The following is a 14,642-nucleotide window of genomic DNA, read 5'->3' on the forward strand; positions in this document are numbered from 1 at the left end:
ATTTTTGTTTCGGAGTTGCAGAGTATATCTGTATCAATCTTAAGCTATATGGGAATGTTAAGAATTACATTTGCATTGGAGAAAGACTTTTTCGACAAAGAAAAATTCATGTCGTGCATTGAGAAATCTCTTCAATTGATTGAATACAGCAGCAAAAGAGATGTCACAATAAAATCAAAGGAAACTTAGTTCCACTACATTCTTAAAGAAACCATATAAGGTTTATACAATTGTAATGTTTATGTGTGCTATGTATGTTTTTTATTTTAAATTAGACTTTAAATGTGTGGTGGATAAGTTATATAGTTTTAACGAGGATATGTTTGAATTAGGTGCTATTTTATTTATATTTATCTGATTTAAAAAAATTTATTGTTGACTTTGTTCGAAAACAAATAAATTAGAAAAGAGTAATTATATATTGACTAATTTTTATATGTTTATTGATATGCTAACTTGTATCTAAAATATGGTTATCAATAAAATGCTATAAGCATTTTTCCATAAAAAAATGTATGTTTTTTTTTATTTAAGTAGAAAAATAAAGATCTACAAGAGAGCAAGAAGCATTTTTTCAGTCATATATCATTTTCTCACTTCCCATTCTAGAATAATTTATCAAAAGAAAACAACATTTGGAGAACAGGTTTAACAAAATATTATTAAAGGGTCTATAAGGGGGTGAAGGTGCTAGAAAAAAAATTTGAATTGTATTTTGCTATTTTTAAAAGTTATTTGTGTTGGTTAAAAAAAAAATATGATCATGGTGAAAACATTCAACTCATAGATATTTACTTAATCTATGAGTTGAACCTACGATTGGAAATTTACGAAATCTTTTTACACTATAAAAAAAAAATCTAATCATAGATATTTACTTGAATAGATTAAGGACAAAAATGGCGAGAAAAAATGGAAGAAAGTTGAAGTGAAGTTAGAGGAACATATTAAAAATCCTGTATTTCCAAGTAGCAAATCATCACTCTATGATGAATATGTTGATGATTATATATCAACAATAGCAATGGAACATTTACCGGAACATAGACCACTTTGGGAGATTCACCTTATTAAATATCCAACAAAAAATGGAGCAAGTACCTTAGTATTCAAACTTCATCATGCACTTGGAGATGGTTACTCTCTCATGGGTGTTGTTCTTTCATGTTTACAAAGAGTTGACAATCCCTCTCTACCACTCACATTCCCATCCAAACGAAGACCTAGAGAAATTTTGAACACCAATGTAGTTTTATCAAATCATTTTCCTCGGTTTTCTCCAAAGTATTCAATACTATTTTAGATTTTGGATGGAGTGTGTTATAAAGTAGTTTGGTTGAAGAGGATATCACACCAATAAGGTCTTGTGCGGATGATATCAAACTCCGACAAATGACTATCTCAACTATCTCATTTTCTATGGATCACATCAAATAACTGATATTCATTTTAACATAATACTATTTTTGTCAGGAAATTGATTTATAGAGTATAAATGATGTGTTTGTGGGCTCAATTTTCTTTGGAATTCGGTTATATATGCAAGAAATGAATAACGATTCAAGCAAATATAAGTCCACATAATTGGTGTTGATGAATACAAGAAACTTTAAAGGTTATAAGTCAATTAAGGAGATGGTTGACAAGAACAATAACAATAACTATGGCCCTTGGGGAAATCAACTTGCATTTTTGAATATGGGAAGAAAAATTATTTGGCCACACCTCTTAATGGCATGCTTTTATTTGACTTTACTTCAGCTTGATCTTATTATGAATTGTAAACAACATATTTAATTAAATTATTAATAGTTCTGTTGATCTCAGTCTAATATTTTTTTCATCTCAAGTGAAAGAGGGAAACCTTTATTATGATGCATTTGCCAATTATAAATATAATTTTTTATAACACATGCTAAAGAAGAGCAAATAAATCAACTATGTTGACTATAACTTTTTGTTCCAATAGACACTTTGAAATTTTACCATCATGAATTTCTATGTTATATTTTTTGTATTTGTTGTTTTGGTGGAGTTGCAGAGTCTGGTTGTTACAATCATGAGCTACATGGGAATGCTAAGAATTGGATTTGGAATGGAGAAAGACTTTATAGAGAAACAAAAATTCATGTCATGCATTGAGAATTCTCTTAAAATGATGATTACAGCAGCAAGATTTCACAATAAAATCAAAGAAAACATATTTCTACTACATTCCTAAAGAAAACATTTAAGGTTATATTATTGAAGAAGAAAAACAAAGATCTACCAAGAATGCAAGAGACATTATTTTTTTTTATTATATACCATTTTCTCAATTCTCATTCTAAATAATTTATAAATATCTTCATATTAATACATGAAACATTGAAATCTCATACCAAGCACCAGCTACTAATATGACATAATAAATAGAACTTGTCGAAGCTTAAAAATATATTTTATTTAGACAATATTTATAATCAATATGAGACTTAACACAATCTTTCACATTGAGGAATAGTCAACTAATTAAAGCAAAGACTCGATCAATAATCAAGATTAAGTTATTTGAAAATAATTTTCATAAATAGATAGTATATTAGAGCTTTGTGAAATCTATCTTCAAAAACTCTTCAACGTGAGAAACAACTTATCCATTATCCATGCTTTCTTATGTGACAAAACTTTATTGAATAAGCACTTATTTAAATTGTTTATTCAAGTACACCTCATATCACACCGCACACAACACGAGAATTCTATCACATGGATTGAATTCCAAATCAGTGATTAGCCTAATCTACTTCCCAAATTCCATTTTATTTATGATCAGATTCAATCTTTAGATTCATCATCTTCTTTCCATTCTACTATTGCCAAAGTATGGCGGCCGCCACAAGCAACGAGTTTGGCTATCCAACGTCCCGCGGCTTCGCTACCACTAAAATTCTGTGGAGGAGAAATGTCTATAGGTACCTCCATTGGTTGACCAGTAGTGACTTTCCTCCCATATCCAAGACGTCCATGATCACCTCTACCAAACTGCCAATAGTTCCATCAAAATTAGAATAAATGTTTTAAAAATAATAAATACACCTTCGAAGGGCTAGGTCATTAAATCCATAGAATAAATGCCGCTAATAATCAACAGGATTAAATATGTTTATAGTCTCTATTAAAATAGATATCTTTTAAGTTTAGTCCTTATAAAATTTTGGGTCATTTTGGATCCTCCTTTTATAAAATCAGGGTGTTTTTAATCCCTATGGACTAAAAATTGATAAAATTTAGTGACTAAAATGAAAATTTGGATATATTATAAGGACTAAGAACTTATTAAATCATAATCAACATAATAAAGTAGTAATAGAGGTATCCTATGAGTTATCAAAAATAGCAAAGACAATTGAGATGGTAAGAAAACTACATACAGAAAATATGCGCCCATCTCGAGATAATGCAACTGAATGAGTACCTCCACAAGACACCTGATAACAAACAAATAAACATATATTTCATCATAAAGTTGTCATCAATATGTAATTCAATGAAAGCTATTAGAGATAATAATATGGTTAAAGAAAAAAGTACATAGAACTGAAAGTGCGGTTCGTGAAGGCAAAAGCAATTCCACTTAAGAAAGTGAATATTGTTTCCTACCCATAACGCCTATGCATATGCTACATATTTTGGTTAAGTATGCGATTGTTTTCATGTTGGATTTGTTAATCAATGTGTGCTTGTTCACTTAGCCAATTTTTAACTTCGACAATATCACTATGAAAAGTGGTTGGGACGCAAGAAAACCTTTTCAGATGCGTATTCAAACAAGCACTAAACTAATCAAGAGAGTGGTAGCTACAGAGTTAGAGTTAGTACCTGAACAATTTCTTCGCCGGTTAAAAGTTGAACCCTCTGAGGTAACATTTTACTGCTTTTATCACTATCACCAAATCCAAGCCTACCATGTTCTCCCCTTCCCCAACCATATACCTGAAACAAAAATAAGAGCAAAGATAGCTAGCATCATAGTCTACTCATTCGAAAAATGCCACCGTAGAAAAAATTCTGCGAAAATCTTTGGCACTACAATTTTCTGATTCCACACATATCGCAAGATGTTAGTTTCAGAAGAATAAATAGAAAAGTTAAACTTTGAATTGATCATAAAAATAGTGAAATGCACGCCTCCCATGTTCTACTTGGATCTCTTGATAGTAAAGTTTAAACATAATCTCCTCCCTGTTCCATTTTAGTCGTCATTCAAGGTTAATTACACATACCATGAAAACAAACAAATTTTATTACTTTTGATGAAATTATTTATCTTTTTCCAACAATACTCAACTATTTATCATCTCATTCTACCTATTTCTCTTTCTGCAATAAATAATTAAGAGGATTATTGACAAAACAGTAATTAATCTTGCATTGAATTTTGAAAACGACAAATAAATAAGAACAAAATTTTTCTACAAAAACGATAGTAAAAAAGAAACAGAGTAATAGATTTCAAAAAGAGCACCTCTCCTTCATCTGTCAAAGCAGTAGAGTGCCATCCACCAGCTGCAATATCTACCTAGAGTTTCAAACATATTAAAAAAATACGTTAGATAAGCTATTTTACATATGAATGAAAAAAAAAATGCATATAGTGTTTTGTCTTCTATAAAACATCCTTCATGCCAATATTAATAAAATTCCATTATTCTAAGTATCTCTTTCCTCTTTGTTCCTATATCCCTATCTAAAATTCCTTTAGTTTCAACACATTATACAAACATCATCCACGCAGCTACAAGAAAAATCAACTTTGAGTAGGGAACATTGTGAAATTTGAGCCATACATTGATCTAATAAGATTATCAAAATAAATTTACATAAGCATTGTTTACTATTTATGCTAATGTCACTTGAACATTGAGTAGGACATACAACAATAACCAAACCTATTTTCCAAATGAGATCCATTATACGAATCAAATTATGCCATAACTTCCAATCATGTAGTGTATTTGATGGAAAACTAGGGCCGTTGGGTGTAGGAACACAACAAGACAGCTAGCGTTTCAAGATGTTACAGCTCGGATTTTGGTACTAAAGAACTAAATCAGTGCATATCAGCTCAGCTTGAGAGATTAACTCTCAACTTGATATTTTTTAAGATCAAAAGTGTTCAAGGAGCATATCTTAATAATACAGAACTAAATCAATGCATATCTCAACAAAATGCAATGCCAATAGACAAACATTAGTGGGAAAAGGTATCTCAGCAAAATAAAATATTTTGATGCATATTGACAAAATGAAGTGGAAATAAAAAACATGACTTTGGAAAATGAGATATACAAACCAAAGTAAGTCCAGAAAGCCCTTGCACAGGAATAGGTTGTGATCTTGGTTGTGTATCTCCAGTTCCAAGTTGTCCATATTCATTATTACCCCACGCCCACAACGTTCCATCCTCTTGGAGAGCCAAATTATGAAATGCCCCTACTGCTATAAGCCTCACATTCTCAAGACCTTGCACCCGAACCGGGACTGAAATCTGTTTACTGTAACACAAAGACCAGATAAGCATCCTAATATGTAACATAAATTCATACTTAGATAATAGTTTGCGACTTTGTGTGCATATGTTCACTAACATGTCTGTTTGTTCGCTTTTTTTTATTGTGCTAAAGTGAGTACAGACATTTTTTATGTTTCTTTGTATAACTTTTGTTTTATATGGTGATATTGTAATACACTCCTTTGCACCATTAGAAAAAGAAATTGCCATCAAACAGTTATTAAGGCGTGGTTTAAATTTATGCATGAAAAAAGAAAATTGAAAAGGGTATAGTTGTGTAAAGAAATATAGCCTTCAAATATTGTTATAGATATAGTTGTGTAAAGACAGCGAAAATAAAAATACTTGATTGGCTAAACTAATTTTTAGTAGAAGTGAAGATACAAAGTTGAGTGGCGTTGTGCAATCTATACTACAATTTGGTGCATTTAGTTGGCACAGAATTCTCAGTACTTTTGAGAAAGCTTCTTTGGCAAGTAACTCAATTTGTGATAAGATTGGCCATTTGGCATCCTTTCGGCTTAAGTACATGGTCTTTTGGACGGTTTCACTACAGTATGAATGTATGTTGGGATTGGGAAGCATTTCTGGTTTACTTGAATTGACTTACTTGAATCTACTGGCATAAACACTTGTGAGTCTATTTGGGAGAGCTTACAGAAACAGCTTACGATATGTTCATAAGTTGTTTTCAGCTAATTTTCATAAGCTATCCATGATAGATTTTGAAGACAACTTATAGGTTATATAAAAATAGTTTGACTTTATTTTACCTTGTATTATAAAAATAGCTTATACATAAGGGCTTATGCTATAAGTTGTTTATCCAAACAGTTTTTTTATAGAAGTGTTAAAACGGCTATTAAGTTAGCTTTTTCCCTTTTTGAAAAACATACCTTATTATAATTTTTTAAGCATGTTTGCTCATTAAAAAAATATATCTTTTTGAAAAACATATAGAAAAATGAAGCCTATATTGAATATTGATTTCCTTTTTTACTTATCTTCATCTAAATAACTTATTTCTTTGATCCAAAAAGAAAAACTTACATATCACCGGGAGGCCACGGCTGACCCCATGTCCAAACATGTCCTTCACGTGTAAGTACAACTGAGTGAGTTCCTCCCGCAGCAACCTGTGCCGCAAGCAAGTAGAAAAACATCAAACATCAATCTAGAAATCATGATATCAAATATACATGAGTTGTTATTGTAAATGAAATGCAGAAGTTCCATTACAAACACAAACATTGTACGGCTATATTTATTGCAGAATGGCTAAACAAAAAGAAATAGTTTAATACTTTAACGAGAATACGAGGTTTAAAATATGTCGAATGGATGGATAAGTACTCTTATCTATATCTATAAGAACAAATGTTTGCATACAAAATTGCACAGATTATAGACAGATTACACTTAAGTGCATACGTGAAGCTTGAGAGAGTAGTTGAGTGGAGATTAAGTCAGAAGACTCACGTCACATAGAATCTATTCGGCTTTATGTTAGGAAGATTGATCATGTAAATAATATTCTTGTTATGAAGAGTACACAACTAAAGATTTGCTCAAACAAAACAAAGGTAAATTGTATTTGGTTACATCACTGCATGGCATTAGTATACACAAGTTACCTGCCGAACAACAAGCTTGGGAGCACAACGTTGAGGGATCATTATATCTCTCCTCAAAGGTCTACCAGTGTCGTCCTTGCGCTCAGGTTCTTCGCCACACTGCCCATATTCATTTCCACCTGACATCAATTATGTTTGCTCTTAGAAATATAATAATACATGCATTAAAAAAATATATTAACAGCTTTCTGATTTTTGAAGAGTATTCACAAATCCATTCTTCAAATATTTTTCTCGATATAGATCAATACTATAGAAGTTCTACAATACTCATTCGGGTTTTTAGAAAGTAAAATTTCTATAAATACCTATGTATATATGACTCGGATCTTCTAAACTGAGGAACTAACTTAAGAGGGTAAAGTAAGTATTATCAACTATCAACCATTGATTAACAAATCAAAGGTGGATATTGTAGACATATCATAACAAATCATGAGTTTGTTGAAATAGAAACTCTTGATTGTCTCACTTTACACTTTACTCACTTTAGAAGAGTCAAAAGCCATGTATATGAGACACTTTATCTCACTCTTCAAAATGTGTAATGCAATCAATTTTGTCTAAAAGATCATTCAACTAATGAGAAGATAAAATAATGAAAAAGAGGGTATGACATAGTTGAAGCAAAAAATGAGGACATTCCATATTGTGTTTAACCACATTGCTACTTTGGAGGATCATGATGTGACTTCTAAGAAAAAAATGCACCGCTATGTATTTTGTCATAGAAAATGAGAAAAGCGAAAGATATAACAAATGCAAAGATGATGGTGTAGTGTTGAAATGAATACCCCAAGCATAAGCTCTTCCGTGATCATCAACAGCCAAACAATGCCAACCACCAATAGCCGCCTAACATAATTTAAAAAAACACAATTACAACCACAAGTCAATAGCCAATTCACACAACTGAGTTTATGGCATATGGCCAAAATTCCACTGTATAAACATGGGTGTGATTGCAACCAATGACGCCGCAATGGTGGGGTGTGCTTCACAAATTGCCTATGGCATCCGGCACAAAATCTGCCACACCATGGCTGCTATTTAACAACAGTGCTTTAGACGACAATAGTAGCAGTTTATGAGAAAATCAATGACCGATAACATTCGTAATTTGTTTTATGGATGCGAAGGTAATAACACCAACATCCGATTATCCCATCAACTGCTGAGATTTGCTACTTCACCTTATAAAGTGAACTGTTCACTTTATAATAGTGTTGTCAAATAGTGACTATAGTGGCACTATAACGTAACAAAATTTGACCAAATCACGTTTGTTCCACAGTACGCTATGAAGTACAAAGTATTGTCAAATAGTGGTTATAGTGGCACTAGCGTAGCAGAATATGAACAAACTGTAATTTTCTGCGATTGCTAACACTGATTTGCAGAAGTTAAATCATTGCATAACACCAAATAAAACAACATAAGCAAGATAGTAAAAGAAAATAAAAATACCTGAACAATTTGAACATGTGCAAGTGCTTTGACTTGGCTGGGAATATTTTCAGTCTTGGTCTCTGGTGGGTGTCCAAGTGTTCCCCTTTGATTCCAACCCCATGTAAACAACTAAACCAAAAAATAACAATGAGAGAGAGAATATAAAAAGGAAAAACATTATTTTATCTTTTGTAATAAAAATATTTTATATATAAACACGTATATGAGAAACACTTATGTTGCTTGTAATCCGTTAATTAAGTTGTTTATTCAAACAGAGCCTTATAAGTGTGTCTCTAACTAAACACAAGGAAGGTCCTATTTGCAACTTATAAGGCCTTATTTTTTCCTAGATTGGCGGCTACTCTTACAACTTTTCTCAACAATAACTAAAATAATCATCTCTACATTATTAAAAACCAAAATCACTTTTTTTAAAATTGGTAACAAACAAACCCTAACTTGTGTATTCAAATAGGGCTTTTAGTGTTCACTAACTAAAAATAGATAATAAAGAACTATATGAATTAAACTCCAAATGGTTTGATCTAGCGGTAAAAAAACAAACATTGAAACTCCATGTTAACAAGGGTGAAACCAGCAGCAATGAAAAAAAATATAGACTTTAGGGGATATAAACATATTTAGAGAAAAAATAAAAAGGGAAAAGCGGAAAAGGAGAAATTTAAATAGTTATACCTTGCCATCATTACAAATGGCGAGTGAGTTTCTACTACCAGCGACTACAGAGCGAACAGATTGAGAAGAAAGAGCTTTGACGGCACAAACCCATTCTTTATCATCGTTGCTACCGATTCCTAGTTGTCCATCTTCGCCTGATCCCCTGCAAAAAAGAGGGGTGAGAGGAGAGAGAGAGAGAGAGAGAGAGAGAGAGAGAGAGAAAGAGACTTGTGTATTCAAATAGGGCTTTTAGTGTTCACTAACTAAAAATAGATAATAAAGAACTATATGAATTAAACTCCAAATGGTTTGATCTAGCGGTAAAAAAACAAACATTGAAACTCCATGTTAACAAGGGTGAAACCAGCAGCAATGAAAAAAAATATAGACTTTAGGGGATATAAACATATTTAGAGAAAAAATAAAAAGGGAAAAGCGGAAAAGGAGAAATTTAAATAGTTATACCTTGCCATCATTACAAATGGCGAGTGAGTTTCTACTACCAGCGACTACAGAGCGAACAGATTGAGAAGAAAGAGCTTTGACGGCACAAACCCATTCTTTATCATCGTTGCTACCGATTCCTAGTTGTCCATCTTCGCCTGATCCCCTGCAAAAAAGAGGGGTGAGAGGAGAGAGAGAGAGAGAGAGAGAGAGAGAGAGAGAGAGAGAGTGTTACCAAGTAATGATATGGGAATTGGAATCCATGAGGATGAAAACGACAGACAGAGAGACAAAGATTGAATTTGAAAGAGGTCAGGTTGAGTTGACGCACTCACTCACTCTACTCTCCCTACACTCAAATCAAACTCCTATATATATACTAAATTAATTCTTTAAATTTAAATTAAATATCATTTTCGTTATTTTTTATCCATGGTTCAAATAGAATGTTCTCAATACACGAATAATCAAATGTTTCTCTTCAACTATTAATTTTTATTTTTGTATAGATCATAACAAAAGCATTTTATATTTTTGAAGACTAAAATAATAATTTACATTTAAATGAATCCATGAATACAATAAGACTAGCAAAAATTTACATTATCTCTTTCTTTCTTTTCTTTTAAAAAAAAAGTTACATTCTTTATTTTTTTAATAGAAAAAGTGAATCTTACCTTTTTTTTTTATGGAAAAAGTGACACTTGTTTAAAAATTAAAAGAAAAAAATATAATTTTAAAAGATGTGCATTTAATGTATGAGGTTTTAAGAAGTTAGTTTTTTACACAAATATTAGTCGCATTATAACATAAATAAAGATCCAAAAAATGCGGGTTGTGTCACATCTCTATTCATAATATAAAACAATGTATAAATATTATTAACAAATTCGTCCAACTGTAGTAACTTTGATATAGTTTTTATCATTTAAATTGTGTTAAATTATTAATTTTTATTTTTTAATTGATTTTTTTAATATTTTAAAAAAAATATGCGGCATTACCCTAATATTTTTTTGACAGGACATTAGTATAAATATTTTAAAATATTCGAAAAACTTATTTATAATAGAAATATTAAAAATGAGTAAAAAAATAATACATTGAAGGTTTTTTTGTTTGAGAAGAAATAAGATTGAAGCTTTTCATTCTTTGGCTGTGTTTTTCGTTTCACCTGAACACTGATCTGAAAGCTGAAAGAGTTGTTCTGAATCTGAAACCTAAATGGGTTACGTTCAAGAGGCACGCGAGAATCACGTCAAGAAGAAAGTCGAAGAAGGTATCATACTAAACCTTCTAAACCCTAAATTAAACCCTAATTTTCTTCATTTAAAAAGTTTTCATTTTTTGGAAGAAGAAGAAACGGGTTTAGTTCAAATGGCATTTAAATAATGATCAAAATGCTTAAAAGTGAAATTGATTATGTGGGCTATCATAAATTTTGCAGCTTTACGAAGCAAAATGAAGCAAAAAGCACTTAAAGAGTGTGATGAGTATACAAAGAAATATGCTGAATGTGCTTTGGGGAGAACACTTTCAGTTGTTTGGCAATGTCGTCAACAAGCTAAAGAGTTGAATAACTGTCTTCATCAATTGTAAGTTGTTTTATGAAATATTAGATTTTTTGGATTGATTGCTTCATTTTATTTAGGCTTTGTTTGGATATTTTAAAAGTAGCGTAACGGAATGGAATAAAACATCCGCTCCATTGTTTTGGAATTTGGATATTTTAGGATGGAATGAATAATAAAAAGTGATTTCATCTCATACCTCCCAAATTGGAGGGGGACAAAAGTGAAGCTAAGTGATGGAATTGGATGGAATGCATTCCATCTTGTTCCACTCCATTCCACCCTCTTTTTAGCAATCCAAACAATGGAACGATAATTTATTTCATTCCATCTCATACCATCAATCCAAACATAGCCTTAATTATTGGTTTGTTTTATGGTGTTGAGTATGACTCATATTTGCTTATAAGTCGGCAGAGGCTCGTGGATAGGGAGTATGGTTCGAGCTTAAACTTTTCATTTGGACTGTAATATTTAATCACAATTTGTACTTTGTAACCTTAAGCATTGCATAATAGAAAAACTATACAGTCACTTTGTTGTCAGAGACGCATGTGCAATTGGTTGAACTTTGTGACCAATGGTTGTGTTCTTGGGTGTATTTTGTGTTTATTTATTTGTTTACTTTAGATTCGGGTTTGCTTCACTTGCTTGGGGTTTTGTTTATATGTACCGCATGAACTTCGTGATTAATGGTTGTGTTCTTTTGATTGATTGCTTCATTTGATTTAACTAATTCTTGCTTTTTGTTTGATGGAAAATAAAGATAATTGGGGTTTTGTCCTTAGACATTGTTGTCAAATCAAATGCATCTCTTTACATTATTAGTAATGTTATTTCAACATCAATTGGGGACACCTAAATTCTACAACTTTGCAATTGGTTTATGCATTCCACACGTGTGGTTAATCAAGTATTAGATTTGGTTATTAGGTATCTCAACTCTTTAACCATCTACTAAACTTTATTATCTACGAATTTAAGTGTGATTAACCTTGATGGTCGCTCAACTGTACAAATCTACATGTAGCTGAAATACCTAAAATCACAGTTAATAATGTTCAATTCAAATTATGGTTAGTTAAGTTCAGTCGACGGTTGATGAGTTAGCCAATCTTGATATATCCATTAACCACTCATTAAACCGTGTTAACCATATTAAAGGTTGTCGAAGTTACGCGTTCCAAATTGTGTTTGATTAACATTTTTATTACATTATATGGGCCGACCCACGTTGAGTTTAGGCCAAAAGCTCGGTGAGGCCTCTGGGTGTACAAATCATGGAAGGGGTCTCATATGTGCACCTTTTGTTAGATATGAGCATGAACATGGAGGTGCGAGTGCGACCATGAAATTAGTAGGTTGAGTGACTTGGGTTAGTGGCCTTAAGCAAAGGTTTCAATGGCCTTACCCTTGGCCGGTCCTAAGACTATAGGCACATAATCAGAAGTAGAGGATGACCAAGGAAGACTGTAACACAAATTATTAGGAGAGATGTAGATTTAAATGGTCTATAACAGCACTCGATTTGTGATAGGATATTATGATGTTGTTTGATTTTTGTAGTAGGCGATCTCATCTAGTGTGAAAACATTTCTATTGTTGTTATTGTTGTCAAATGCATCTGTTGATGCTAATGAATGTAATCATTTTATGTCCTCTGTGCTGTATGGTTATCCTCATCTGTTTATGTTTAGGAATGTGCATCTCTTGGTGTTGCTATGAATTTTTATATTAAATAGTTGAATATTTGAATTTATAGAGCATTTTAGCAGGGATGGAACTTGGCTATCACTTAGTTTATGCTCAGTGACATGTCTTACTGCATTAATTTGCTTTGTTAACAACTTTGATGAACTTACATAAATGCTGAAAATTTAATAAGATATATCATTTCTTAGTCTTGTGCATGTTAGAAACCTCCCTTTTCCCAAATAGATTATGTTCATGAGACGTTGATGTTTCTGTTCTAGCTGTAATCTGCTACATTGTAGATCCTTAGAAGGAGAAACTTATAGTTATGCGAACACACACATGCATGGTAGTTGTTTCTACCGTAAAGATTTGGTTCTTTTGATGATTTAGGAAAATATTCAGTTCTTGCCAATTGGAACGGTGGTAACAATAAAGCGCATTATTCACTTTGATTTTGGTAATGATATTTTCAAACTGACCACACTGATGAGATAGGATTAGGAATGATAGCATTAAGAGAGAGTTGGGGTAAGGCCTATTGTGGAACAGTCGACTAAGGTGGTTTGAGCATTTGTGGATGAGATGGATTCCGAGTAAGGAGAGTAGATCCGATAGAGGGTAGCCCAATTGCTAGAGGCAGGGGAAGGCAAAAAGAAACTATATAAGAAGCTATAAAAAAACGGTTTAGAGGTCAATGGTTTGGATAGGGATGTGATCTAAGATTGAGTTTTATGGTGTCATTTGATTCATATAGTCGACTCCACCTAGTGACATAAGATTTGGCTGTCTCAACATAAAAATTTCCTTCATAAATTTGTCATCAAGCTGGAGAAATATGATTATATTTCCGGTTTTAATCATACATTTTTCTTCATTTGAATTTGATTTGTCTTGTCTATCTATGTGCCAGTGATCATATGCTTAATAACCTATACAACCAACATTTTATGTTGTAAAAATATTGTAGGAGCAGTTCATATATCTGAAGGGCTATGTATGTGGAATTAATACATTTTTTCTTTAATTATTTTACAGCACCAATGATTCTGTCTTGGAGGAAATGAAGAAAGAATACATGTTAAAACAAGATGGAGAGGGAACTGTTAGAATCTAAACTATTTAATTTCAACGACACAGGGTGTATATCAGAATCACAGTTGATGAATGCACAGTGATTTTAGATGTTTGAAATGAAGTCATCAACTCTTCATCATTGTGATGCTTTGGAGTTTCATTATAACTGCAACTTTTTCTTTTTTTGTGAATTTTTTATGGAATAATAGAACATAAAGGAAAATAATTTGTATGATGTTTGTTACTTGATCATAAAATAGTGTCTTATGTGTACCATTTTTTACTAAGGGTGGAGTTTATGACCTATGAAATACTAGACACAGACATGAACATCAGTTGTCACACTGACATCCACACGTCAATGTCAGTAATAATTTAAAAACAAAAAGAAGTAATTGAATGTAACTATATGTATAAGTGCTATATAGTTTGTGAACCTGTAGATTATCCTTACTCAGGTTCAACCTTGTTGACATTACGTAGCAGTCTAAGAAGAATTGAGTGCATTGAAAATCAGAAAGCCATTTAGTTTATCACTCC

The 14,642-nt window shown here is 32.0% G+C and overlaps 3 protein-coding genes and 1 pseudogene across 4 annotated transcripts in view; 3 read left to right on the forward strand and 1 right to left on the reverse strand.

Moving 5' to 3' along the window:
* LOC101509936 (wax ester synthase/diacylglycerol acyltransferase 4-like) overlaps positions 1-328 on the forward strand; it is a 4,912-nt gene extending 4,584 nt beyond the window's left edge. The window contains exon 5 of the mRNA XM_004516623.4: positions 22-328. Within this exon, the coding sequence (XP_004516680.1) occupies positions 22-189 (168 nt within the window). The 3' untranslated portion in view covers positions 190-328. The remainder of the gene's footprint in view (positions 1-21) is intronic.
* A 429-nt stretch (positions 329-757) lies between these two features.
* On the forward strand, positions 758-1,797 carry LOC140919316 (wax ester synthase/diacylglycerol acyltransferase 4-like; annotated as a pseudogene).
* Positions 1,798-2,621: 824 nt separating this feature from the next.
* Positions 2,622-10,152, reverse strand: LOC101509604 (ultraviolet-B receptor UVR8-like). Its single transcript, XM_004516622.4, has 11 exons — positions 9,998-10,152; positions 9,784-9,928; positions 8,656-8,766; positions 7,983-8,043; positions 7,189-7,307; positions 6,605-6,690; positions 5,336-5,537; positions 4,508-4,561; positions 3,862-3,975; positions 3,414-3,470; positions 2,622-3,024 (listed from the first exon to the last, which is right to left on the reverse strand). Exons 1-11 carry the CDS (start codon positions 10,024-10,026, stop codon positions 2,818-2,820), a joined length of 1,185 nt encoding a protein of 394 aa, XP_004516679.1. The 5' UTR covers positions 10,027-10,152; the 3' UTR covers positions 2,622-2,817.
* A 699-nt stretch (positions 10,153-10,851) lies between these two features.
* On the forward strand, positions 10,852-14,389 carry LOC101509292 (uncharacterized). 2 transcript variants are annotated; one of them, XM_073364949.1, is made up of 3 exons: positions 10,852-11,041; positions 11,210-11,357; positions 11,744-12,043. In XM_073364949.1, the coding sequence occupies exons 1-3, from the start codon at positions 10,987-10,989 to the stop codon at positions 11,802-11,804; spliced, it is 264 nt and encodes an 87-aa protein (XP_073221050.1). In that variant the 5' UTR covers positions 10,852-10,986; the 3' UTR covers positions 11,805-12,043. The 2 variants fall into 2 exon arrangements, with proteins under 2 accessions (XP_073221050.1, XP_004516678.1); XM_004516621.4 differs by lacking the exon at positions 11,744-12,043 and adding an exon at positions 14,064-14,389 and having other exon boundaries at positions 10,858-11,041.
* The last annotated feature ends 253 nt before the right edge of the window (positions 14,390-14,642 follow it).

The sequence above is a fragment of the Cicer arietinum genome, chromosome 2 (genome assembly GCF_000331145.2).
Source record: "Cicer arietinum cultivar CDC Frontier isolate Library 1 chromosome 2, Cicar.CDCFrontier_v2.0, whole genome shotgun sequence".
Lineage (NCBI taxonomy): Eukaryota > Viridiplantae > Streptophyta > Magnoliopsida > Fabales > Fabaceae > Cicer > Cicer arietinum.

Bases quoted from the DNA above. Each gene is read 5' to 3' on its own strand.
- LOC101509292 (XM_004516621.4), top strand. From the start codon at position 10,987: ATGGGTTACGTTCAAGAGGCACGCGAGAATCACGTCAAGAAGAAAGTC. The intron at 11,042-11,209 runs GTATCATACTAA...TAAATTTTGCAG, and splicing joins CAAGAAGAAAGTCGAAGAAG to CTTTACGAAGCAAAATGAAG. The intron at 11,358-14,063 runs GTAAGTTGTTTT...ATTATTTTACAG, and splicing joins AATAACTGTCTTCATCAATT to CACCAATGATTCTGTCTTGG.
- LOC101509604 (XM_004516622.4), bottom strand. From the start codon at position 10,026: ATGGATTCCAATTCCCATATCATTACTTG. The intron at 8,044-8,655 runs GTATTTTTATTT...AAATTATGTTAG, and splicing joins CACATGTTCAAATTGTTCAG to GCGGCTATTGGTGGTTGGCA. The intron at 4,562-5,335 runs GTTTGTATATCT...TTGAAACTCTAG, and splicing joins GGCTTTCTGGACTTACTTTG to GTAGATATTGCAGCTGGTGG.